Source organism: Brachyhypopomus gauderio, chromosome 7, assembly GCF_052324685.1.
Source record: "Brachyhypopomus gauderio isolate BG-103 chromosome 7, BGAUD_0.2, whole genome shotgun sequence".
In the NCBI taxonomy this organism is placed as follows: Eukaryota; Metazoa; Chordata; class Actinopteri; order Gymnotiformes; family Hypopomidae; genus Brachyhypopomus; species Brachyhypopomus gauderio.
Window position 1 is genome coordinate 18,874,515 of NC_135217.1, and position 26,594 is coordinate 18,901,108.

Sequence of the window (26,594 nt, forward strand, 5' to 3'; positions counted from 1 at the left end):
CATAACTCTTCACTCCAGATCATTATGTCCTATTTGTTGGTTTGATTTACTGGTCATCTATTTTAAATTATATTGATCCTGGGAAAATACTCTACCTCAACAATTGAATAAGTAAATAATATACATATACTTTTGTATCACACTGGTGCTGTTGCAGTTTTTAATATGTCTTGTCCATATCTTTTCACTGACATCATTAGGTAATAAGATTTTTAGAAGGACTAAGTTAACACTGAGTTAACACTGCCCTGTGATATTTGGCGGTGTTACCAGCTGAATGGTTTGAACTGACCTTTTAAATCTCACCACATCCATCCTGGAGTCCCTCCCAGTCATTTAAGGCTCCAGGTTTGTGTGTGTGATGTCTGCATCTCTTCATGCTACACCCTTCCTGCAGAGCTTTGACATTAAAACACTCCACCGGTCTCTGTCCATGGCTGCAACAGCAGGAGCGTGTTTGAACTCTGAGCTTTTACAGTACAAGTACTGCTACATGTGTAAGATGAAATTCTGCTATTACTTATGTATTACTTACTATTGCAAACAGTTTGTGACTGTGACTATTACCGGTTTGTTATGGGTGTTACGTCCACTATGAATCCATCAGAATGTGCTCAGAACACTGCAGCCAATCTTGCAGGACAAACAGTGTTTAAATACTATTTCACTGTTTGGCCAAAGTCATGACCTTGATAAATATATGATGAAATGCAGTGTTCTATGTGACACGAGGTTTTGAGTGCATATTAATATTGTTTAATGACACCTGGAACATCTGCCATATTCACAGTGCAACTCCATATGTCTGTCTTTGATCTTTCTGGATCTTTAACATAGGGTGACCTATTTATGCACAGGGTTACATGATCAAATGTACTGTGTAGTGAAGTTTAGTGTACGATAAAATGTACTGTGTGTACCAACCATTAGCATGTCAAAGTCCCAGACTAATCAGATCTGTGACTCGGGGTAGAGACATGAGAGACTTAAGTCAAAGGTTTAATGGAAGGCAAAGCCTTTTACATAAAGAGTGTAAATTAGAATCAGTGTTGTCCATGTATATACTGGTTTGAAGATTATATTGTGAGAATTCAAGCTGATCTGGAAACAGTCCTTACAGTTTTGAAACCTTAATGAGCATCATGCCTGGGCGCCTGTACAACGTTAGTAGCCACAAGCAAGGTTTTCCATAGAAACTTCATAGTTTGGGGTGATTTGTGTGCGGCACCCTGCTGTACGCCCCTGCATGGGACTGTTGTGTCTCTGCACATCAGCCCTTTCACAGATTACAGCTGTATATCAGCGGACCCTTTAGCTTACAACATTATGTGTGTTTGTTCTGCTGTGGGCTCTGTTCATTAGTTTGGGGGGATGATGATTCTGGTTGTGGTAATGGCTGAGCAAAGTGAACTTCTGTTACTCTCACTGTAGTTCAGTGTTGGTCTAGTATTTCTCATAGTTACAGCACAGTGAAACACAGACATCGTCACTGCCGGACTTGTGAAAAAGATTTATGCCCTTTTGACATCACTGTTAACACAGCCGCAACGGAGTATTGAGTCTGAAAGTTGGTTTAAATGTCAGGGTTAGTGTTAAATTACAGGTTTAGTGATAAATTAAGTACATGGATTACATATGGACAAGGATTAACATACTTATACTTAGTAATGTCATGATTATTATCGGACATGTTGGTCATGACACAAATTTCCTAATCACACAAGGGGAGTGACAGGTGTAAATCTTAGTGACACAAAAATCAAATGTAGGCAAGATTTTAAACCTCTATTCATTGGTTCATAACTCCTACTATGGACAAAATATAAAGGACCAGACTTTAGATTCAGAAAATGTTTTGAACCACGTAGCTACAATGTCTTTGCATAGAGAAATTAATAAAAACATTGATTATGACGTGAGTAAATTGAACGGAGTATAATATGTTTATAGACTCACAAGGATCTGCACAGATAGGCACCATAACCATGCCATGAATGATTAAACGGCATTAGCATCAATTTGTTAGCTAATGTTAAATTAAGCTACTAAGACAACATCTTTTCTTTATTCTGTTGGTAAATTTGCCAACCAAATTGCTATTGTTCTTTTACTATTGTTTTCTCAACATCATGCTAGTTCAGAATCTGAAGTTTTAAAGACGATACACAATCACTTCATCATCACTTTATCATGATTGAGCTATTTTTTTATCACTGGTAAAAAAAAAAGATGGTAAAGTAAAGGTTCTGATGCTACTGAGTCCTGACAGGTTCTGATCCTAGCTGAGTCATTCAAGTAAATTCTCTTTTTCAGGTCATCGTCTTGAGGACGTCCCAGGAGTTCGGCGACATCTGGTCAGAAAAAGCAACAAGGCTCATGTAGTGCACGTTAGCAAAGATCACCATGAACTCAGCACACGAAACCGCAAACTAGATCGGACCCCCCATGAGGTAAGGATCTTCTCAGGTTTGAAATGCAAATGTAATATTGACTAAACTTTGAATGATACCATCCTTATAAAGCACTCCCTCCTTATGAAGAACTCCCCTCTTATAAAGGTCACCTTCCTTATGAAGAACACCCCTCTTTTAAAGCACTCCCTCCTTATGAAGAACACCCCTCTTATAAACCACTCCCACTTTATGAAGAACACCCCTCTTATAAACCACTCCCACTTTATGAAGAACACCCCTCTTATAAACCACTCCCACTTTATGAAGAACACCCCTCTTATAAACCACTCACTCTTTATGAAGAACACCCCTCTTTTAAAGCACTCCCTCCTTATGAAGAACACCCCTCTTTTAAAGCACTCCCTCCTTATGAAGAACACCCCTCTTATAAAGCACTCACTCTTTATGAAGAACACCCCTCTTATAAAGCTCACCCACCTTATGATGCACTTTGTCTCGGTGCTTGGCTAATCTGGCTAAAATACACCCCAGGCACATTTAATCCTGGCTGTCAATCCCTAGAAAATCACAATTCTTATTTTGTTAAGGAAAATCCAAATGTCCTTTTAAACCAATTGTCAAGGGAATTGAAGGGACAGGACCTCATTAAAAATGAATTAATGATGGTTTCCTTTCACACACCTGAGAGAAAGAGGTTGGGATCAGCTTGGGTAATCGGACACCCTGAGCTCATGGAGTTAGCCATGCTTTATTAATGCCCTCAGACCCCCAGCACTCAGGTAGACTACAGGTAATCTCAGCCTGTCTGTGTGAACGCCTCCTCCTGCTGTGGGCCAGAACACATGCCCGTGCCTCCTGCACCCCCAGTTAGTCGTGACTCCTGGACAGACAGCATGGTCCTTATAGACTTCTCCCTGAGGTTGGCCCAGCAACAGAAGGTTAGAGGTGCATTTTGTATATGGTGTGTGTGTGTGTGTGTGTGTGTGTGTGTGTGTGTGGGGGGGGGGGTGATGTGAGTCTGTTTGTTTTTCTGTTAGTCAGTAGCCACATTGTCTTATATCATTTGGGTTATGCTGAGCAACATGAAGTTGTGTTTGACATGTTCACAACCTCATACCTTTTCACAGGTCGCGCTCCACACTGCAGATCAGACAGCAACACGGTTGTACTGTCAGGAGGCGTTGACAATTAATGTTTTCCATTACACGCAAAATGTCCTCATAATTCCACTGGGGAGAGCAGGCAGGCAAGAGGAGCAGATATGTGCTGAATGTCTGTTACTTTATACACCTGCTTCTAACTTAAGGGACGACTGCAGTAATCGTGTGGATGGAAGCTCAGTGCACTGTGAACCTGCTCTGGCTCTCAGTAATATGCGATGCTTGTCTTTCACGTATTCTACAAACATATCAAATATGCCCATACTTTTTATGCATGATTGATTTTAAGGGTATGTAACCATGTAACAGGTAAGAAACAACCAAACTAATATAGTGTTAACAGTGTGGTTGAGTACAAGGAAGCATAAACTATTTAGTTGGTGTTTCTTTCCCGCAATTGTTGTTGTTCTCAGACTATGAGACAGCCAGTTGTTGGATCGCTGGACCATCCCAGAACGATCCCAAGGCACTTGTAGTTGGATCGATGGACTTCACTGAGCGTGAAGCCTCTTATCGTTTCAAACTTCGCAGCCACCCTGACACTGCACGCTGTTCCGCATGACTCACAGGTGTTTGTGGAGCTGAACGAGTTGATCCTGGATAAGAACCAGGAGATGCAGTGGCGGGAGAGAGCGCGCTGGATCAAGTTTGAGGAGGACGTAGAGGAGGAAACGGATCGCTGGGGTAAACCCCATGTAGCTTCGCTCTCGTTCCGTAGTCTGCTGGAGCTGCGCAAGACCATCTCGCATGGTGAGGACAGGGGACTCCTGGGGACACCTGGGGACACCTGGGGACACTCACCCACCTCCTTCACGCACTGCATTACTATTCTGTTGCTGCTCAAATTACTGTTACTGTTCAAATGTCCTGGCTGGTTGAAGGGACGAATGAAGGGGAGGGAAGAGTTGAATAAAATTTTTGGTCTCCGGCGAAGTGAAGAAATAATTTTTTCATTATTCATTATTATTAGTCATAGTAAGTATTACTAATATTAATTGAAGCAGTAGTAGTTGTGGTGGTTACAGTAGCAGTATAGTAGTAATTGTGGTAGTTACAGTAGTAGTAGTACAGTAGTAGTAGTGATGGTTACAGTAGTAGTTGTGGTGGTTACAGTAGTAGTACAGTAGCAGTAGTGGTGGTTACAGTAGTAGTTGTGGTAGTTACAGTAGCAGTAGTGGTGGTTACAGTAGTACTGTAGTAGTAGTGGTGGTTACAGTAGTAGTTGTGGTGGTTACAGTAGTAGTACAGTAGTAGTTGTGGTTACAGTAGTAGTAGTAGTAGTATAATAGTTGTAGTAGTAGTAGGTGGTTACAGTAGTCATGGTCTGGTGGTTAGGGAACTGGTCTTGTGTGCTCTTGAGCAAGACTTAACTCCAGCTGCTCCCCTGGCACTGTGCTAGGGTACCACAGCCCCCTAGTGATTACTAGTGTCCACTAAATGCCCTAAATGTAAATAGTTACAGAAGTTCTAGTGGTGGTTACAGTAGTAGTGGTGGTTACAGTCAGGGTACCCGCGGGTCCTTAAAAAGTCTTAAAATGTCTTAAATTTAGTTTTCCATATTCAAGGCCTAAAAATGTCTTAAAATGTCTGGAATTTTATGAGGGGAGGCATTAAATTATTATAAGTGTGTGTTGTTCAGTTGTTCTGGCGCGATGTGAACGCGATGAGCTATTGCAGAAAAAAACCGCTCCAGGGTCCTAGTGCTAGATTTCTAGCGTTGGAGTATACAGCCTCAACAACGTCAACAATTCTCGTTCGCCACCCCCCAACCCCCCCCCCCCCCCCCCCGTCAACGATGTGGAACACACCTGCATCCCCAGTAATAGTATTATTTTTTCTTGTGAGAGGTATTAAAAAGGTCTTAAAAGTCATTGAATTTGAGATTTAAAAATGTGCAGATACCCTGGTTACAGTCCTAATGGTGCTTACAGAAGTAGTATTGGTTTGTTTATCTTGACTTTCAATAGCGTAACTGGAACCTCCAAAAATGCTTCGTTTCTCAGGCGCTGTCCTGTTGGACTTGGATCAGAAGACCCTGCCTGGCATTGCTCATCAGGTGGTGGAGCAGATGATCATCTCCGACCAGATCAAGGCAGAAGACCGGGCCAATGTCCTGCGTGCTCTGCTGCTCAAACACAGGTGACCTACATTGTATGGCTACTCTAGTGGGTTTGGCACAGTGGCACTAGGACACATGATTCAGAATGAGGAGATACACTGTGACAGCTGACCTGGATTGATAATGAAGATAAACTCAGAAGCAACAGCAGTTGTAGCTTCACCAATTACTTCACATGAGGGGAGGAAATTACGCTTTGTAACATAAGCTACACTGTGCCTGTTAATATTTAGAAATGATACATTTTTATTTCAATATATCAGTAGGCAGCTTGTGTGGTAGGCTGCTCAGTAATAGCTTATATTGTTTGTTTATAACGTTTGTTTGTTTATAATGTTTGTTTGTTTATACCATTTGTATTCAAACACCACAATAAACACCAACATGCCAGTTTACTCCAGCTGTGGATCGCTGTGTATATTTATAAATAGGATTCTTCATATTCTTCATATTCTCTACATCTTAGACTTATCTGTGCCAGTTATTTTCGCTGTCAGACCTGAGCCATACGTCACCCTCCCTCCTCTGTAGCACGCTTATGCTGCCACACTCCTCTCACCAGTGCATGACCACCTGCTGTCCTTGATGATCTCTCTCCTCTAGTCATCCCTGCGATGAGAAGGAGCACGCACCCTTCCCGAGGAACATCTCCGCGGCGAGTCTGGCCTCGCTAATGACCCACCACCATGGCCACTACCACAGCAGCAGCAGTAACCACCTGTCCCAACCCGAGGCGTCGGTCACCGAGCCGCTCATGGGCAGCTCCGCCTCCAAGGCCGACACCATTCTGCACATGGAGGTGGAGAGAAATGAGGCAAGCAGTGGCACTCAGAGTGACAAAAGCATCGTAGTGTTAAGACCATCTGGAATGAGAAGGAGACTGTTGAGTATTAATATCTCTCTACCATTTAAAGACATCTTTGTGTAGCAATGGGGGAAACCCACTCCTGGTTTATATTTGCACACTTCATATTAATCCAATAATCAAAGGATATGGTTTTCATACACACCAGCTAAAATCGCCTAAATATCTTAAATAAATTCAGGCAAAACATGAAAAAGGCTTAAAGAAATTACTTAAATTTGGGGACAGACACCAATGTAATCCATTCATGTCTAAAAATGCATAATGACTCTGAAATTATGTCATACTAATGTTTTCATGTAACTGAATATTTTGCAATACTTTTATTGCAGAATATTCAGTGGCATTTTCATGTGACTGAAAAAAGTCATTGATTATTTATCCAGATAGAAAGATCGGTCTAAGACAACTCTAAAGCAAAAAGCTTGATTTTGCATATATTAATTTATCTATTTTTAATTTGTATTTTAGTTAATTGATTGAGTGTATGTTGCTTGATTCTCATGTAATTTTCATGCATATTCCGTGTGATTGCAGAAAGAGACTGCGCCAGCTATTGGCATGCACAAATCCAAATCAAAACATGAGCTAAAACTGTTGGAGAAGATTCCAGAAAATGCAGAGGCCACTGTTGTACTTGTGGGTAAGTTGTTTGTGGGTTAAACCATTGCTATTTTTGCGAGTAAGGTGTTTGTGAGTCAAACCATTGTTCTTGTGGGTAAGGTGTTTGCAGGTAAGACCAGTGTTGTACTTGGGGGTAAGACCACTGTTGTACTTATGGGTATGGTGTTTGTGGTTAAAAGTAGGCCTACTGCTGTACTTTAGCCTGCTCTTGAATACTCTGTTGTTCACATTGGCCACTAGAGGGAGGCAGAGAGCTCATCTTAAGTGATAACTGGCACTACCTTTGCCTTTTGTCCCTCTTCAGGGAGCGTGGACTTCTTGGAACAGCCCACCATGGCATTTGTGCGTCTTCTGGAAGCCGTAGAGTTGGAGTCAGTTCTGGAAGTGCCAGTTCCTGTGCGCTTCCTCTTCCTTCTGCTCGGACCCCCCAGCACCAGCATGGACTACCACCAGATCGGCCGGTCCATATCTACCCTGATGTCTGACAAGGTCAACTAAAGCCTGCTTGTGACTCACCAATCACAACCGGCCTTCAATTAAACCACTTTTACATAACAGACAGCTTTACGGCCGACATGTTTAAGGTAACGGAAGATTCTCGTTTGACCCATGTGCAGTCCTTCCATGAAGCCGCGTATCTGGCGGATGAGAGGCAGGACCTGTTGAACGCCATTAACAGTTTTCTGGACTGTAGCATCGTTTTGCCCCCCTCTGAGCTGGGAGGGGAGGAGCTTCTGCGATCCGTGGCTCACTTCCAGAGAGAGCTGCTCCGCAAAAGAGAGGAACAGGAGGTTAGCCTGATGTCCAAAGAACCCAAGAGCACCGAGGAGAAAGGTCAGATAGTGTCTGAGGACATGTGTCAGAAATCAGTCACAGACAACTACAGACAATCACAGTCTGTGACTTTTTACACCGTGTTACAGCTTTTACATCACAAATATATTAAAAGATATGTTATAATATATACTGGTGCATCTGAAAAAGTAAATTTATTTCAGCAATTCAATACAAAAAGAGAATCACATATATTATATAGATTCATGACTAAAGTGATCTTTTTCAAGTGTTTATTTCAGATAATGTTGATGATTATGGCTTACAGCCAACAAAACCCCAAAAGTCATTATCTCAGGAAATTAGAAGACCAACTGAAAAAATTATTTTTAATTCAGAAATGTTGTCCTACTCAAAAGTATGTACAGTAAATGCAGTTGGTCGGGTCTCCTTTTGCATGAATTACTGCTTCACTGCGGTGTGACATGGAGGCGATCAGCCTGTGGCACTGCTGAGGTGTTATGGAAGCCCAGGTAGCTTATATAGCAGCCTTAAGCTTGTCTGCATTGTTGGGTCTGGTGTCTCTCATCTTTCTCTTTATAGTACCCCATATATTCACTATGGGGTTTAGGTCAGGTGAGTTTGCTGGCCAAACAAGCACAGTGATACTGTGGATATCAAACCAGGTTTTGTACTTTTGGCAGTGTGGACAGGTGCCATGTCCTACTGGAAAATTAAATATTCATCTCAAAAAGTTTGTCGGCAGAGGGAGGCATGAAGTGCTCTAAAACTTCCTGGTAGACAGCTGCTGATTATGGAAACTTCACACTAGACTTCAAGCTTGTACTACGTGCCTCTCCACTCTTCCTCCACACTCTGGGAAATGAGGTCCCAAATTAAATGCAAATTTGTATCTGAAAACAACATCTGAAAACAACACCTTAGACCTCTGAGCAACATTCCGGTTCTTTTGCTCCTTGGTCGAGGTAAGATGCTTCTGCTGTTGTCTCTTGGTCTCCTGAGTGGCTTGAGACAAGGAATGCGACATTTGTAGCCCATGTACTGGATACGTCTGTGTGTGATGGCTCTTAAATTAAGCCTTGAAATAGTCATGAATCAATAATATATGCGTTTCACTTTTTGAGTTGAATTACTGAAATAAATGAACTTTTTGATTATATTCCAATTTAGTAAGATGCACCTGTGTATATACATACACATTTATATATACTGCAATGCTTTTTTCAGAGCTCTTCAGTGTTCCACAGTAAATGTAGGACGGACAGCTGTTATACATGATCTGACTTTGACTGGACCCTTGGTTCTCCTCCTGCAGAGGCCCTGCTGGCTCCCTTCAAACCTGACCACGACCCGCTGCAGCGCACGGGCCAGCCGTTTGGCGGCTTGACCCGGGACGTCCGGCGAAGGTACCCGAAGTACTTGAGTGACTTTAAGGATGCTCTAAACCCCCAGTGCATGGCCGCCGTCATCTTTATTTACTTTGCCGCTCTCTCACCTGCCATCACGTTTGGAGGGCTGCTCGGTGAGTCCAGCACACCTGCAAACCTTCACACACGAAACAAGGTTTTGCTGAATCGAAACCACTAAAAGGTCATCAAAATGACCTATGTGAATGCACATCCAGATCAGGTGTATATGTGAAACTATCCTAATAAATCTATGTTTTATATTTAAATCATATACAGTGCGGTTTTAATTATGAGTTATACAAATTCTAAGATAAGCTGAAGTGTAGTCATCTGTGTTTTAAACCCAAACTGAACTATTCCTAACTGAACTGAGCTATTGTGAAGAAAGTCGCTGAACTGCCTTGAACATGTAGGTGAGAAGACGGAGGGGCTGATTGGTGTGTCTGAGCTGATTGTGGCCACGTGCGTACAGGGTGTGCTCTTCTGCCTGCTGGGAGCACAGCCGCTGCTGGTTGTGGGATTCTCTGGACCTTTGCTAGTATTTGAAGAAGCTTTCTTCTTTGTGAGTTCAAATTTTTTATGCACTTTTATACTGACAGCAGTTCTTAAATTGGTTAATGACTAATTAACACACCATGTGTATATGAGTTAGTTTATAAAATATATTCAGTGCCGTGTTGGGCCCTTATATTGACTTCAGTTCAACATGGTTTTGTTTGTTGAGTGTATAGTTTGATAAACAACATACAATGATTTAACTTCTGGTTTTGTTGGCTATAGTTTTGCAAGAGTAACGATCTGGAGTACCTTACGGGCCGGGTTTGGATTGGATTCTGGCTTATAGTCATCGTGGTGGTCATGGTGGCTTTTGAGGGCAGCTTCCTGGTTCGATTCGTGACCCGTTTCACTCAGGAGATCTTTTCTATCCTAATTTCCCTCATTTTCATCTATGAGACCTTCTTTAAACTTGCCAAGGTCAGTTTGTAGAAAAATTATCCAGTAAACCGAAAGTGCAGTTTCGAGTGAATACGCAGCTTCTGGAAGTCAGCTTTGATGAATATACCATACGGTCCAATATGAGCTTTCATCAGTGTGCATGATGACTTAGCTGTTTTATTTGTGCAGTATGTAGTTGTGAGTGTACATCTTACTTTTCATGAAGATATTTCAAGAACATCCACTCCAGCGCTGCTCGCTTGTGAACGGATCAGTAGTGCTGAATGAGTCTGAAAGCTCCTCTGTGATGAACTTCACCTGGAACCAGCTAATGGAGAACAGCAGCTCAACACAGACGGATGAGGTGGTTGGAGAGCCAAACACGGCTCTCCTCTCCCTGGTGCTCATGTCAGGGACATTCTTCATTGCTTTCTATCTACGCAAGTTGAAGAACAGTGCCTTCTTTCCCGGCAGGGTGAGAACATGTCTACTTGTTTTCTAGTTCTTACACCAGGATCCTATAAAGCTATGAAAGCAGACAAACTGCACTTATACTATCAGCTATTTGAGTTTACTGATTTAAAGTATCACTGAATTAAATGTGTGGCCTATAGCAGGATCAGCGTTGATATCCTCTTTGATGTCTGTCCCAGCTGAGGAGAGTGATTGGAGATTTTGGCGTTCCCATTGCCATCCTGGTCATGGTTCTGGTAGACTACAGCATCCAGGACACATACACACAAGTGAGATCCCGACACTGTTTGTTCTATGGCTGTGAAAGCGACCGTGTCGTGATGGCAGTAAAAGTTCATCTCACTGTCCGTGTCTCCAGAAGCTGAGTGTCCCGCACGGTTTCTCGGTGACGAGCCCTGCGAAGCGAGGCTGGGTGGTGAACCCCTTGGGCTCTCGGACACATTTCCCCATCTGGATGATGGCTGCCAGTGTCCTGCCTGCTCTCCTTGTGTTTATTCTCATCTTCATGGAGACTCAGATCACCACGTGAGTCCCACCCTTCTCACCTTAAACACTTTTCCTCAAGGACAGAGCTTCAAAATACTTTGCTAACTGAACTTGTAACATTCAATTTGAGAAGATAAAACATTTGAATTCTGTGGAAAAAAAGGGCAACACAAGCAAAATACAATAATGCAATTAATAATATATATTGTATTACACACAGTAACACGACTGCGTAGTGAGTGAGTCGAATGTACATTGTGAAGCACTGTGGCGTTTTTGCTCTTAATCACTGCAGGCTGATAGTGAGTAAGAAGGAGCGCATGTTGATTAAGGGCTCGGGGTTCCACCTGGACCTGCTGCTGATCGTCACCTTGGGAGGGACGTGCGCCCTCTTCGGCCTTCCGTGGATGGCTGCCGCCACCGTGCGCTCCGTGACCCACGCCAACGCCCTGACCGTGATGAGCAAAGCCGTCGCTCCCGGAGACAAGCCTCGCATCCAAGAGGTCAAAGAGCAAAGGGTGACGGGACTACTGGTGGCGATCCTCGTAGGTGGGTCACCTGCAGCATTCTGATGTCAACATTCCAACTTAATTGATTAATTAAAGCACGCGCAGGTGCATAATTGATAAATTAAGGCACATGCATGTATAGCTGGTCTGGTGTAGTGATGAGTGCTGTCCCTGTCCAGGTCTCTCCATAGTGATTGGGGATCTCCTGCGCCAGATCCCTATTGCGGTGCTCTTTGGGATCTTCCTCTACATGGGTGTCATGTCCCTGAATGGGATCCAGTTAACCGAGCGCCTCCAGCTGCTACTCATGCCACCAAAATACCACCCTGACCACATCTACGTCCGTAAGGTCAGCACTGATGTGTCCCCGACACGCTCTCACAACACAACATGGAGCTCTACGCCCATGTGTTTCTGAAGGAGTACGCAGTGTTTGCACTTCTGTGCTCAGTAATACACTGAACATTTAGTTAGTAACAGAACTTTTTCACAGCTTGCTGGTAGGACTAAACTGCTCCTGTTATTTAAATCGTGTCTCCCTTTTTATACAGTTTTTCCATTTCTGGAAAGACAATATAAAAGAATAAATAATAACAAATTGCTTTGTAGTTTGCAAGCATTCAATAACTTGATCAGGAAGTCAGTGCCTGAGTCTGCAAGCCATGGACATCTGCAGACATTGGGTCTGATTCTGCAGACATTGGGTTTTATTCAGCCGACTTTTGGTCTAGTTCTGCAGACATTGGGATATCATGAGTAGCCTAGCCTATTCATTTTTTGTTGTTTTATTAATACTCCATATCCATAGTGACCCTCGATTTGACCTTTGACCCCTTGTGCTTGGCCCAGGTGCGGACTCTGCGCATGCACCTGTTCACGGCGGTTCAGGCGGTGTGCCTGGCCGTGCTTTGGGCCGTCATGTCCACCGCAGCCTCACTGGCCTTTCCCTTCGTCCTCATCCTCACCGTGCCCCTCAGGATGTTCCTGCTTCCGCGCCTCTTCACAGCGCGCGAGATGCAGTGTGTAAGCATGACGACGAACCCGCCATCGATGTTCACACACGCTTCACAGGGTCTTTCCACATCAGTCTGGTTTTCAGTGACTTTGATTTAAGCCTGTGGTCATGGATGGAGAGAGTCATGGGTTCTCATGTCTGTAAAGATGTACAGATACTCATATGAGGAAATTTATCAATAGAATAAGCACTGCTGTCTGTAACGTGGTGCCTATGGGAAATATATATATTTATACACACACACACACACACACACACACTATATTTGTGGAGCAGGGTCCTATTCTGTGTTTGGCCTCATGCTGTTTACTGTGCCGCAGCTGGATGCAGATGACACGGAGCCGACCTTTGACGAAAAGGAGGGTCAGGATGAATACACAGAGATGCACATGCCTGTGTGACCTGTGTGACCTGTGCTGCTACAGCTCTCCCCTCCCCCACTACCCTTTTACCTCCAACGTCCCTTGTTCACCCATTATTGGTGATGTATTGATACTTCAGCAATGCATTTTATTTTTAGCAGCATATCTGCTGTATTGGGATTAAAGGGTCAGTTTTAAGGATGTGTATGTTGGTAGCTCTGATCAGTAGCTTTGCCCATAGAGGTGATTGATTTATACACTTGGCTTTAACTATGTATAATCTTCATATTTATAATCTTGATAGAGAGTTGTTGTGACGCCCATATTTACAGTTCAACACACTTGAAATCCATGTATGAAATCTGTGTCCCATGTAAATGTTACAAGAAGTCTGTAGAAAATTACTTCGATATTCCCAGACTAGAGGCATCGTTGAGTGTTACTGAGGGGCCAGACTAGAGGCATTGCTAAGTGTTACTGTTTATAAATTCACATTGACAAAAGCTGAATTCTGTTCGGCCGCATCAAACAACATTGAAGAAAACCATTTCACTGGACCTCTCCAAACGAGCTTGGAGATATTATAAATAAATATTTTGCTTTCACCTTTTCTGCAGCTGCTGTAGGGCCTTTTCACATGTCGCTATTATTTTATTATGGTTATTAGTTTCCTGAGCTGTATTATTTAAAATCAGTCTACATTGCAATACAGATACATCAAACTATGACAGTAGACTGATGGTCATCCATTAATCTTAATTTGAATTCAAAGCAACTCTTTGCGTACCTTCACACTGCAGGTAAATAGTAGGACAAATCCAGTTATTTACTCCCTATGTTTTGTCAGCAACAGAACAGATGCAACAAGGTATTCATCTGCAGGGAGTGGTCCCTGGGGCTGCAGGGAGTGGCCCCTGGGGCTGCAGGGAGTGGCCCCTGGGACTGCAGAGTGTGGCCCCTGGGGCTGCAGGGAGTGGCCCCTGGGACTGCAGGGAGTGGCCTCTGGGGCTGCAGGGAGTGGCCCCTGGGACTGCAGAGAGTGGCCCCTGGGGCTGCAGGGAGTGGCCCCTGGGACTGCAGAGAGTGACCCCTGGGACTGCAGAGAGTGGCCCCTGGGGCTGCAGGGAGTGGCCCCTGGGGCTGCAGGGAGTGGCCCCTGGGACTGCAGAGAGTGGCCCCTGGGGCTGCAGAGAGTGGCCTCTGGGGCTGCAGGTAGTGGCATCTGGGGCTGCAGGGAGTGGCCCCTGGGGCTGCAGGGAGTGGCCCCTGGGACTGCAGGGAGTGACCCCTAGCGCTGCAGGGAGTTGCCCCTGGGGCTGCAGAGAGTGACCCCTAGGGCTGCAGCAAGTGGCCCCTAGTGCTGCAGAGAGTGGCCCCTGGGCCTGCAGGGAGTTATTTATAATTATGTTTTAACACTTTTCATATGCTGCTGCATTCACTAATGTAATTTGCTTGCAAACATTGGAGATACAGGGTAGCTTGTAACTACCTTGAATTTTCTATTAATCAAAAAAATATATATATAATTGTTTTGTTTTGCAAAGACTTAAAATTCAATAGCAATAAACATAGTGCAATTACTAGTTGCTTTCATTTCAATTACAGTATTTGTAGACAGTCTATATACAGATTTTAAAATATAAAACGTAATGAACCAGTACTAAATTACTGCACTTGGCTATAGCACACACACTTATTTGGCTTAGAACTTGTTTGGGATATTTTTCCTTTTATAATCAAAACATTTTTAAATAACATGAACATCTTATGTACTATGAAATTTAAGGAAGAGTAATACAGTAATAGTAGAGTAATACAATTCTGATTCTGATGCTAGGCAAAATAATTAAATAGTACATTTACATTACACTTGCCTATTGCACCTGCTAATGACTCACTGAACATAAGACTACTGTGTAGACTTGTTATTCATCAATAAATTGCATTTATTGATCATTAAAGTTATTAATAAGAGTACAATAATATATCTGTTTATATTCATTTTGAAGTTATATTATTCTGTGGATCAGAAATAATTTATAGCATAATTGTTTGACAATAAAATCAGTTCATGCAGTTGTTTTATTTTATTTTTCAAATTACACTTTAGTATTTCAAATTGAAGTCCTCATATTTCTGTGACAGCTGAAGACTGACTTTGCAGCTTAGTGAAATGTGTGTCATTTTGGGTCTCAAATGATTGTTTGACTTTTATTAAGGCTGAACATTTTAATTGGACAAACTGCTTTGTCATATCATGGGCCACTCTGTTCATCCTGTGATCTTAAACACACGTGAAAGCACTTTTATAGATCCATATATGAGACATTAAAATAAATAAACATTTCAGTCACTTGGGCTGGGGGAAGAGGCAAATCCATGAAATATGTATTGATATAACTTTCTTTGGTAGGCCTATAAAAAGGTTTGTCTAACTCCCTATCACCCTACGTATTATCAAAAGTTACCAAATGTTTTTGAGGGAATTTAGTAAAAGTATTTACTGCTAAGATCAATATGTAAAATAAAATACATGATGTAAAATAAAATACATTTTTCTATATGTTGACATTTGTTCTTATGGAATTTGTAAACAAATACACTGTGTGTCAGTCATATTAACCAATGTAGTCTGATAGGAATAAAGTTGTAGTTTATTTTTAATAAACCCAAGAAGAGGTAATATCTGATTATCATCATACACTTAAAAATAAGTTTTAGAAAGTGCAAATTGATCATAATCAATAAATGCTCTGCAATTACTAGGGTAGCCCAGGCACAGCTAGGCAATCACCTAGCAGCATTAAAAATAATTATAATAAAAATAAATAAACAACAGCATGGTTTTACTTGTATCATTTACTTTCGTCTCTTCAAATATTTAGTTGATGGGGAAGAAAGCCCTCTAAATGTTTCTTAGACTAAACTTAGACTAAACACAAATTGTCAAAGGCTCCTTTTATTTTCACACTGGTAATGTCTTTTATCATAAAGATCATAAATCATATTATAAATTCAGACACATTACACTCATCCACGATTATGGATAGATAACCATGTTCTGCCATTTCTTGACCAAGAGAAGGACTTAGGAACAGTATAATGGAATGGAAAAATGTCAGCATGCTGGGAGTAACAATACCATGAGCTACCCTTTGGTGATAAGAATTACAGGTGATAATGAATGGGGCGGAGCCAATTACTGTAAAGGGCATAATCTGGGTGGAGACACACGCATGGGGTGGACCAAGTAGGATGGGCGGAGACAAAACTGACATTAGAGATGGAGACAGGAAGTATGTGCTGAATGTAAACAAAGGCAGAAGGGAAACAGGCTAGACAGGAACTCCGAGGACTGAAGAGGAGGCCATGTTCACTCCTCAGTGGAGTGGTGGAGTGACAGGAGGAAACCGTCACGCCTTCTATGTCACATGTTTATTTTCTCTAAAGCACTTTGTAAACTGTGTTTAAAATGATGTTATGTGTTATACAGTATTAGTGTTATATTAACAACAACAACTTTACTTATGATGAAAACAAAGGTGAAAGAGGGATTAAGTTAATTTCCCAGTCCTTGATCATACATCTGCTGTTGACTGTAGATCATACATAGTTTTGAATATATATATTGCAATTTAAAAAACTTCATAAAAATTTCATCCGAAATGAAATGATTATGGACCAAAGGGCACTGTCCTCTGAATTGTGCAATTCAGTTTCAAAAACAAATCAAAGCCCCTGTTGACTGTGACTTGAGGGACTCAGTTAATGTTTAACTTGTTTGCTACATGTCCTTTACTTCACCCACAGACACTCAGAGTGTAGAGAGATGGCTGTGTGGCTGTATATCGTGGGTTCTCTTGCTGCAGTCTTTCTAAGGACATCTGAAGGCCTTAATGACTTTGAAAAGCTGTCAGATTCCTACAGAAAAGGAGTGGAATTGGCTGTACAACAAATTAACACGCATGAAGGTGTCCAGCAGCATTTTCTCTTCTTCAAAAGCCTAAAGCAGTCCTGCTTTGAGGTATTTTTTTTATTTTACCTTTGACATGTTTGTGAAGAAAACTTTTTGTTCACTCTCATTATATGTTGGCATTTCCTTTGTGAGTCCTCACATCTTTTAATCACAGTTGTAAATTATCTAAAATATAGAACATTCAGGTTCTTCGGAACCCATTTTATTGCCATGACGTATGATCTCTAAGCAACTCTGATGCTGTAATGTGTAATGAATTGTTTTGGCAGGCAGGATTTCAAGTGAGTTACATTTACCATCATTTTTACCTCAAAGCAACCAAATGCACCCGTGGAACTGAGAACGCAGACTCAAAGAAATGTCCTTTCCGAAATGACAGGGTATGTCCTCTTTAAAAAAAGTAGCTAAACTTCTGGACGTGTTAATTCAGGTTTGGAGTTGCACCTTGCAGACAGGAATATGAAATCTAAATGTAGGTGCCAGTTTGAGAAGTATTTGATACAGCGGTTAGCTTTCTCCATCGGTTGGCATTTGCTAATTAGCTCAAGCCAACAGGTCAGACTGGTCAATTAAATCACCTGGATGATACAAAATCATAGCAGAACTTTTTTTTTTAGAATGTGGTCACCACCTTTGGTTTGGTTTAAAAATAATCTCAGTTTGCTGCATCCAATCCACAATAAAACCCCTGTCACTTTATTTTAGCTACAATGTGTGTAAACACAGTGTTGTGACATATTCCGTTCACACACGCCATGATAGTCATATAGGTTATAAACAGTGACCTCATTTACAACCTGAAATACACAATAAGGGTTATATGTAATATGTGAAATCTTATGTGTACTTGGTTTATACAGCCATTTATTGACTGTGCCATGTGCTACAAGACCTTTTCTGGGAAGATAGAGGAAGACCCAAAGCCATTTGTGCACTGCGTACATAAGCCTGCCCTGACAGAGGTTTGAACGACATCTGTAATAGTATATATTAGAATCGTCTATAAATTCAAGTGCAAAACCTTTGGGGATCCCTTTGAAACACTGCATAAAAATGTCGCAATTCACTTTTGTTTTGATTTGAAGGATATGATGAAGACTCGAGTGGACCACTGTAACAAAATGGGCTACGGTAGCGGATCTCCAACACTTCTGGCATCCACAGGATCTGACTGACCTGACTCTGTAGCACTGTATAAGTTATCTTTCTTCATCAGACATGGATAAAACAATAAATTGTAATATAGTTTCCGCATGTGATTGAAAACAATTGACAACTAATATTAAATATTAATAAAGAATTCAGAGTTGAATGTCATTATTCCATATGCCTGTATGTTAATGTACCGTTTATGTTTATGTAAAAAAATTACAGTCAATTTTTTTGAGTGAAGCCACTGTTTTTGACAACCACCAGATGGCAGTACAACCATGTCATGTGAAATATATTTTGAAACGGTTATTGAAAAGGAGAGCGCGTGAGGCGGGAGGGGGTCCTGTTACGCAAGTGAATCCTTTCATTTCCCAATTTCTGGTAAGTGATCGGGATACGCTGGTGCGGCTTTGTGCGCAGTTACCCTGGAGTGTGCGGTCTTTTTTTAGTTCTTGACAACGCTGTTAGGAGTAAAAGAACAACTAAAGTTAGAGAAATCTGAGATTTAACCAGGTCAGATTTGAAAGATGGTCGTCCAGTTACTTTTTGGGATGTTCTTTGCTGGAGCTTTGCTGAGCTTTACTGAGGGGCAGAATGACTTCAAACTTCTCCCCGATTTCTACAAGAGAGGAGTAGAACTCGGATTGCAACAGATCAACTCGTCTCCAAACGTGCAACAACACTTTCTCTTCTTTAAAAGTTTGAGCAAGTCGGATATGGATGTAAGTTTACCGTTTGTGTTGAGTTAATCCTTCATTGTAAACGCTGACAATACATTGTACTCTGGTAATGGGTTTTGTATTTTAGAAAGTGCAGTTATTTTTAAACAATTACTGAAAATATGAAATGTCTTGGTGGATAATGTTTGAGTCATGTGATCCTGTTGAAAATAGGAAATGTGAAATAGTGATGTCGTTGATTTTATGATTGACAGGCAGGTTTTGGCGTGAGGTACGCCTATCATCACTTCCTTGCCAAAGCTACCAAATGTCAAAGAGGAACTGTGGATGCAGATATCATGAAATGTTCATTCAGAAATGACAGAGTACGTTTTTGGTCACTTACAAAACCCCTATTGTTTATAACTGTTGCTGTTATACAATTCAGCAATAATTATATAACAATAATTTCTTTTGAAAGTTCCTACAAGTCATAAACTAGTTCAGCTTGCATTTATGTTAAATGTAGTCTGCACAGTAAATACATTATCATGAAGCAGGATTTGTTATTTTCTTAAAGTGCAACTTCATTTATTTTTCCTCCCAAAGCCAGTAATAGACTGCGGAATATGCTACAAGACCTACAATGGACGGATTGAGGACAATCCGAAGCCCTTCATACACTGTGTCTACAAGCCCAAACTCACACCGGTCAGTCAGTATGCTGGTGCAAACAACAGAGTTGAGCACTGACAACGTCTGTACTTTTTAGAGTTCACACACGTGGGAAACCTATTGTAATTGTTAGGATTTTTCCTTCTTCTTCTTCTTCTGCCCATTTTGTTTTTTTTTACATAAAATGCATTGTGCAGCCTACACCATAATGCCTAGAAACACCAAACTTGGCAAATTGGTAAAGTATGGTCCAAGGACCACACTCTAGTAGAGACCCACATTGGCCTTCGGATGGAGCTATAGGGCACCATGTTATGTTTTGGCCCTTAAGTCATAGAAACAAAATTCCACTTTTTATGCACTCCTTGGCAAAATTCAATGGGACTATTCATATATAACCATTAAGCTCCGCCCACTTTGATTTGTTGCTAATTTGCATAATATGCAAAACCTACTTTTTCCTACTAGTCCTTGGTTTTTCATCTGATCACCACAATCTTGGTGTCAAACTATTCACAAGACTTTCATTATCAGGAATTATCAACAAAATTCCATAAAAAAATGTGACTGTCACATGTCAATCAATCTGAGGCGGGGCATAATTTACTTCAGCAGTTATATCTCAGCAATGCTTTGACCAATCTTCATGAAACTTGATAGGCCAAGATTTTCCAATAGGGGGCGCTATAACATGGAAATGGTCACATCAAGCCAAAACTTTACATGCAGCATCAAAGGGTCAAGTGGTATCAGGAAACTTTGTGAAGATGTCATCACTCAAAAAACATGGCCACCATTCGCCAATTAATTGGTTTTGGCCATTTGACAGTCTTATCATAGGTACATACACATGGGGGGCGCTATACTAGAAAATCCAGAAAATTTCTCCTACATATTTTCACTTATCAAGACAAAGTTGGACTCATTTGATTCTATGCAGTATTCCTAACAACTTTGTAATTACATGTGACTTGAGGCCTTTGGGCTTTTTTGCCTTTTCGTGTGTGAACCCCCCATCGCCGCTTGCAGCTATATTTAGATTTATTTTTGTTACTTTACTGATTTTCTTACTATATTTGGAAAACCCCAGTCCTGTTTTGTGGTTGACAGTGGAAACTTGCTGACACAAGAACTAATAAGAGAGTGAGGCCTCTGAGAAAAACAAACATCTATGAGCTCTCATTTGTTCTGACTTTTCCTGAAACACAGTTCTAGGAAACCAGACCTGTTAGTCACTGAGTAATTCCCCCCGACACGTGAACGTAAGAGAGAGTGACACCTGTCATCAAAAGAAAAACAAAATCTCTGAGCTCTCAAACACAGTAGCAACTAGTTCAATAAAAGTTTATTATCAAAGAGTGCAATGTTTTAAGATTTTAGCATTAGGAAAGTGGTGGAACTTAAAAAATTCAAAATGGTAAATTACAATGGCAAAGGTCGCACAGATTTAGATAAGAGTTTTCAGTTAAATATATACAGACAGCCAGGCAAACAAACACCAGGCAGACAGACAGAAATCACATGAATGAGATTTACTGCATGTGGAAAAAACGTAAAGTATGTTGGGTTTTTTTTCCCATGAACCTGTATTTCATATATTGCAGGAAATGATCAAAGAAAGAACTGAGCACTGCAACAAAATGAGCTACAGCAGTGGATCTGCAAGCATCATGTTGGTGAGGGGAAGCAAGTAGACGTTCGGATGGAGCGCCTTGTCGTGGCTCACACTGCACCGTCCTGATAATACTGCTTATGACAACAACATTCCTGTATCGGCTCATAATGGTATTCCACTGAACCACATTTCAACTTTGTTAATAATGCCTGGTTGCTCACAGGACATGTCAGGACATGAAGACGAACAGTGATTCATCATTATTACATGAGTTTTGTTTTAGGAAATTTCAATATTGTTGATTTAATAAAATGTCACTGCATATAATGCATATAGTTTACATACACTTCCCATTTCTATTTCAGTTTCAATATTAATACAACATTTAGTTAGTCATTTATCTCAGGACATGAACTGAGCAGAAAATCATTTTATTTTTTATTATCTCTACCTTTTTAGTCTTAAATGTATACAGATGTAAGATTTAATTAAAATGGCTTTTCCACTTTCATGTTTGTGAATTGTGCATGTGTACCTAAACTGAAGAGCTTAAGTAGCTGAAGTGTTGTGATACTTCTGCATGGACTATTGTGTGTGCGATCCTTATCTGCACACTTTGGACATTAACACTCCCCTCTTGAAGCACACAGGTAATGTCCTCTGTGTCATTCACACACCCCACACACATACTTGATTGAACAAGTAATACTTGATTTTCCCCTTACTACACCCTGCAATAAAAACCTGATCTACACATATATGCAGGTTTCTTTTTATTATTCAGGTTTCTTAATTCTAGGTCACTATGTCCTTTACAACTAACACCGCTCCCCTACTTTACGCTGCTTTGGATGACGCACACTTGAATGGTGAGACGGTTTTATATGGTGTTTGTTTTGAATGGATATATGAATCTCCAAGTTTATTAGGTGGAGCCTGTAGGACGTAGATCAGGTTTTGCATTAAATGTTTAAATAAATTCAACCTGTGTCAAACGTGTTCCAGAAGCACATGCTCTCTGGGTTAACCTTGAGTTGCCACATGCTCTCTGGGTTAACCCTAACACACAAATTAACACTAACCCTTAAACTCAAAGTATCATGGGTAAAATGAGGAAACATTCACTATCATGAAGACTTTAATCTATCCAGGCTTCGTTCACAGTTAAATTAACGAATTACAAAATTGAGTCACAATGTCTTACAGAACAGCAAGTTACCAAAAAATTTTGAAATTCCTCTGTAGTCTAGTGTGTAGAGCCAATTTTCAATTCACTTGGCAGAAATGCCTGTTTTTCTGTTCTCTTTATCTATAGGTTTGTTGAGGTCCCATAACTAAAAACTAAAGATATCCGAAGCTGTACACACTAAGGCTAAAGAGACTGCAAAAGAACCCAAATTAATTCCTTCTGATCCTGAAGTCACACCTTGGAACACGTAAGCCGGTTCTCGGGTACCCCAGGAAACGTTTGGATTGAAGGGTTTTCAGTGTCTATAGACATGATCTTTAACATGTGTGAACAGTTTTCACTGTATCCTTCACTGCTAATGTATTTGAGCACATGTCCTGTATGTGTCCAACTGGGTTGGGATCAAACCCAACATGTACCCATGCACTTACACTCAGCACTCAGCACAGCATCCACGTCTTGCAGCTTTCTAAAACATTTACTAAAACATTAAGCCCTCCTTGATACTATTCCTTTTTCCCCAAAAAAGAACAAATCCTATTTTAAACAATTTTTTTACTCTTAGCTAATGTTCGGTTACTTTCCCACACCAAGCAGAATTCTTGCCTTCAGAAAGAGAACTCTCTAAGGGCGTACTCACACTAGGCTCTGTGATCCGGGCCCGGGCACGGTTCCCTGCCGAAGCACGGTTCGTTTGGCTAGTGTGAGCGCTCCAACCGTGTCCGGGCCCGGATCAGTTAACCGTGGGCACGATTCGCGTGGACTCGGGCACGGTTCACTTCTAGTGTGAGCGCTATCCGTGCCCGGGCCCGCTTGGTGCCTCGTCTGATTGGTTCATTTCGCTGGAACTCAAACATGACGTCAGTGATGCGACGCTCACGTTTAACAGTCATAGCGGCAAAGCGATTAGCAGACAATTGTTGTGTTAAATTATCGATAAATCTGTGCTTGCACCGTGTTTCTGCACTCCCAAAACGACTCCAAAAATACAATAAAAAGAGAATCGTGAACTCCATAGTGTTGTGCGAGCGCGCTTTTTTTCCAAATAAAGTCACGTTGTGATGACGTAAGCGTGCTCGGGCCGGGTTGATAAAGCCAGTGTGAGTGCAGGCCAGAGGGGGAGTGGGGAGGGGGGGTAACCGAGCCCCAGCACAGAACCAGCAAACCGTGCCTAGTGTGAGTACGCCCTAAATCATCTGGTCTGTGAGCTGTTCTACCACTGCTTGTGTCTTGGAGTTCACATTCTGGCGAGGACTGTGTTTATCATATTCAACAATGGAAAATATGTAAAATATTCCAGCACTGGCATCCTCACATAAATCATGCTACTCTCACTAATAGGCAAATTCTGTCCTGTTACAGATATGCACCAAGCTATATCCCTGCAGGTTGTTTGGGGTCAGACAAGCTACAGAAGAGTGCGTTAGGGGCTGGGCGTGGTGGCGGTGTCTCCCAGATCACCTTCACCATGGACGCTGGCAGGTGACAGGCTTGGTCGTGTGTCATCTTTGGCAAAAACTGCAGTACTGCTAGAAGTCCAAAGCTCATTTAGACCAGAGCAAACATGGGGGAGCTCCCTTACACACCCAGTGCCTTAGGGCCTGCTGAGAAACGCAAAACAGCTTTTGTGTCCAAACACCTTATGTTGTTCCACAGATCACGATTGTTCCAAGGTTTACGTTTCAAGGCATCGATTGAACATGGTATAACATTTTACTAAAAAGGCTTGTATCACCCTAAAGTTGAGTGTTCAATATGTCGCAAAGTTTGAATAAAAAGACCATAAAAATTTGATGGAACATACTGTACATATATGAACATACAATATGAACATACTGTACATATTATGTCCCCTCAAGACAAACTTGATCCTACAAAGAAATCACAGCTTAAAGTTTCTTTTGCTTTTAAGTTTTCAAATCTCCAATATTTAAATACTTAAAGGTATTCAATACATCTTCTTTATATTAAGAGAACATGTTTCAATGTATTTAATAATAATAATAATAATAATAATAATAATAATAATAATAATAATAATAATAATAATACATTTTGTTTGGCGCCTTTCATGGCACTCAAGGTCACCTTACAAAAATTAAAACATACAATAAATATTAAAATTCTAACACAACAACAGAGATAAAGTTACATTTGTTAAAGTGAGTAAGCCAGTTTAAACAGATGGGTCTTAAGAGCGGTTTTGAATTCTCAAATAGAGTGCAATGTTCGTATGTGTGTGGGGAGTGTGTTCCAAAGCTTTGGAGCAACATGGGTAAAAGCCCTTGCACCCATTGTGCTAAGATTAGCAGTTGGTACTTCCAGGAATCCTGCTGAGGAGGAGCGAAGAGTGCGGGAGGGAGTGTAAAACTGAAGGAGATCTGTAAAATAGTCAGGGGCCAGGTTGTGAAGTGCCTTAAATGTCAGTAACACAATTTAAAAACTGATCCGTTGTGATACTGGGAGCCAGTGTAACTGGATAAGCAGAGGTGTGACGTGCTCGGTGGACTTGGTGCGTGTAATTATCCGTGCTGCTGAGTTCTGTATAAGCTGAAGTCTTTGGATGAGTTTATTTGGAAGGCCTGCCAGTATTGCATTGCAGTAGTCAATCCGTGATGTAACTAATGTATTGACTAGTATTTCCGTAGAGTGTTGTGATAGGATGGGCCTTAATCTGGAGATGTTTCTCAAGTGGAAAAAAGCAATCCGGGAGATATTGTTTATGTGAGTTGAAAAAAAGAGCGTACTGTCCAAAATCACACCAAGATTTGTAACATGAGTGGAAACAGGTACAACATCCTCAGCAATAGAAAGTGAGCTAATGGTATTTTTTGAGAGTGAAGCTTTGGATCCAATAAGAAGTATCTCAGTTTTCTTGCTATTGTGTTTCAAGTAATTATTTGTCATCCATGTGTGCACATCACGGAGACAAGCAACTAGATAATTTGGTAGAGTAGTGGAATTAGGATTAGTGGATACATAAAGCTCTGTATCATCAGCGTAACAATGAAAATGAATACCATAATGACGGAAAATATTGCCAAGTGGTAGAAGGTATATGTTAAACAGGAGCGGTCCCAATACTGAACCCTGTGGGACTCCACTACAGACTGTTGAGCAGTCTGACCTGTGGTTCTGGATCTGAACAAACTGTGTCCTGTTTGCAAGGTAGGAGGCAAACCATTAGGAGGTAGGAGGTTTGCCTCCTAAACCATTTATACACTGTACCTCTGACACCAATGCTAGCCAGGCGATCCATGAGAAGCCGATGAGATATGGTATCAAAGGCAGCAGTGAGGTCGAGGAGAATAAAGATAGAAAGTAAGCCAGAGTCAGCTGCTCTCAGGAGGTAATTGGTTACCTTGACTAATGCAGTTTCTGTACTGTGCTTACAACGGAGCCCAGATTGGAACCTTTCAAAAAGATCATTTTTATGAAGGTAAAACTGGAGTTGAGCTGCAACTACCTTTTCAATGATTTTGGAGATGAATGGCAAATTTGAGATTGGTCGGTAGTTGTTTAAGTCAGAGGGGTCTAAACCAGGTTTTTTGAGAGTAGGCCGGATTACTGCAACTTTCAGTGAAGGCGGAACTATACTAGTGATCAAGGAAGTGTGAATAATTCTAATTATGATGGAGATGATTGAAGGCAAACAAGCCTTTAGTAATGATGTAGGAATTGGGTCCAGACATGTAAATGTATTCGATTTGGTAATGAGTTCCAGTATATGACCTTCAGTTGTCTACGTCTAGTTATGTCCGTCTATGTATCTCCGTGGGTGTGGTTGTCTGAGCATGTTCATCAGTCTCACCTGTGGCTCGTCTCGTGATCACTTGGGGCTTATGTGGTTTGTCTATTTAATGTGCGTTAGCGCAGTGTCCTGTGCTCGTCTTTGTTAGAGTCATTCATGTTGTGTGTTTCATGTTCTACATGCGCTGTCTGTGCATCATTTAAAAGAAAAAGACCCGTTGAGTTTCTATGTTCTGTGCCCTTTCGTTGTTTGAAGCGCACTCAGCCTCAAATTTATAAATACAACATCCTTATATGTATACTCAGTATCATTGTAAAAGTTATTATTAAATGGTTCATCATTTAATATAATCTATAAAATATTAGATTCATTTTAAAATTATGGTTTGAATTAGTGTGGTTTGAAGTGA

General features: G+C 41.2%; 3 protein-coding genes across 7 annotated transcripts in view; all 3 read left to right on the plus strand.

Moving 5' to 3' along the window:
* Nucleotides 1–15,735, plus strand: part of slc4a2b (solute carrier family 4 member 2b) — a 34,066-nt gene extending 18,331 nt beyond the window's left edge. For all 5 annotated transcript variants that reach the window (XM_077012285.1, XM_077012287.1, XM_077012286.1 and 2 more), the window contains 17 exons: nucleotides 2,314–2,450; nucleotides 4,144–4,324; nucleotides 5,578–5,713; nucleotides 6,297–6,507; nucleotides 7,096–7,201; nucleotides 7,487–7,671; nucleotides 7,800–8,016; nucleotides 9,293–9,499; nucleotides 9,800–9,948; nucleotides 10,167–10,361; nucleotides 10,549–10,797; nucleotides 10,976–11,065; nucleotides 11,155–11,321; nucleotides 11,578–11,831; nucleotides 11,971–12,140; nucleotides 12,641–12,814; nucleotides 13,127–15,735. In XM_077012285.1, coding sequence (XP_076868400.1) covers nucleotides 2,314–2,450; nucleotides 4,144–4,324; nucleotides 5,578–5,713; nucleotides 6,297–6,507; nucleotides 7,096–7,201; nucleotides 7,487–7,671; nucleotides 7,800–8,016; nucleotides 9,293–9,499; nucleotides 9,800–9,948; nucleotides 10,167–10,361; nucleotides 10,549–10,797; nucleotides 10,976–11,065; nucleotides 11,155–11,321; nucleotides 11,578–11,831; nucleotides 11,971–12,140; nucleotides 12,641–12,814; nucleotides 13,127–13,207 — 2,909 coding nt within the window. In that variant the 3' untranslated portion in view covers nucleotides 13,208–15,735. The remainder of the gene's footprint in view (nucleotides 1–2,313; nucleotides 2,451–4,143; nucleotides 4,325–5,577; nucleotides 5,714–6,296; nucleotides 6,508–7,095; nucleotides 7,202–7,486; nucleotides 7,672–7,799; nucleotides 8,017–9,292; nucleotides 9,500–9,799; nucleotides 9,949–10,166; nucleotides 10,362–10,548; nucleotides 10,798–10,975; nucleotides 11,066–11,154; nucleotides 11,322–11,577; nucleotides 11,832–11,970; nucleotides 12,141–12,640; nucleotides 12,815–13,126) is intronic.
* A 1,262-nt stretch (nucleotides 15,736–16,997) lies between these two features.
* On the plus strand, nucleotides 16,998–18,419 carry LOC143519751 (uncharacterized). The gene is made up of 4 exons (XM_077013501.1): nucleotides 16,998–17,192; nucleotides 17,414–17,524; nucleotides 18,005–18,106; nucleotides 18,230–18,419. The coding sequence occupies exons 1-4, from the start codon at nucleotides 16,998–17,000 to the stop codon at nucleotides 18,317–18,319; spliced, it is 498 nt and encodes a 165-aa protein (XP_076869616.1). The 3' UTR covers nucleotides 18,320–18,419.
* A 228-nt stretch (nucleotides 18,420–18,647) lies between these two features.
* Nucleotides 18,648–22,003, plus strand: LOC143519157 (uncharacterized). The gene is made up of 4 exons (XM_077012291.1): nucleotides 18,648–19,018; nucleotides 19,231–19,341; nucleotides 19,565–19,666; nucleotides 21,235–22,003. The coding sequence occupies exons 1-4, from the start codon at nucleotides 18,824–18,826 to the stop codon at nucleotides 21,322–21,324; spliced, it is 498 nt and encodes a 165-aa protein (XP_076868406.1). The 5' UTR covers nucleotides 18,648–18,823; the 3' UTR covers nucleotides 21,325–22,003.
* The last annotated feature ends 4,591 nt before the right edge of the window (nucleotides 22,004–26,594 follow it).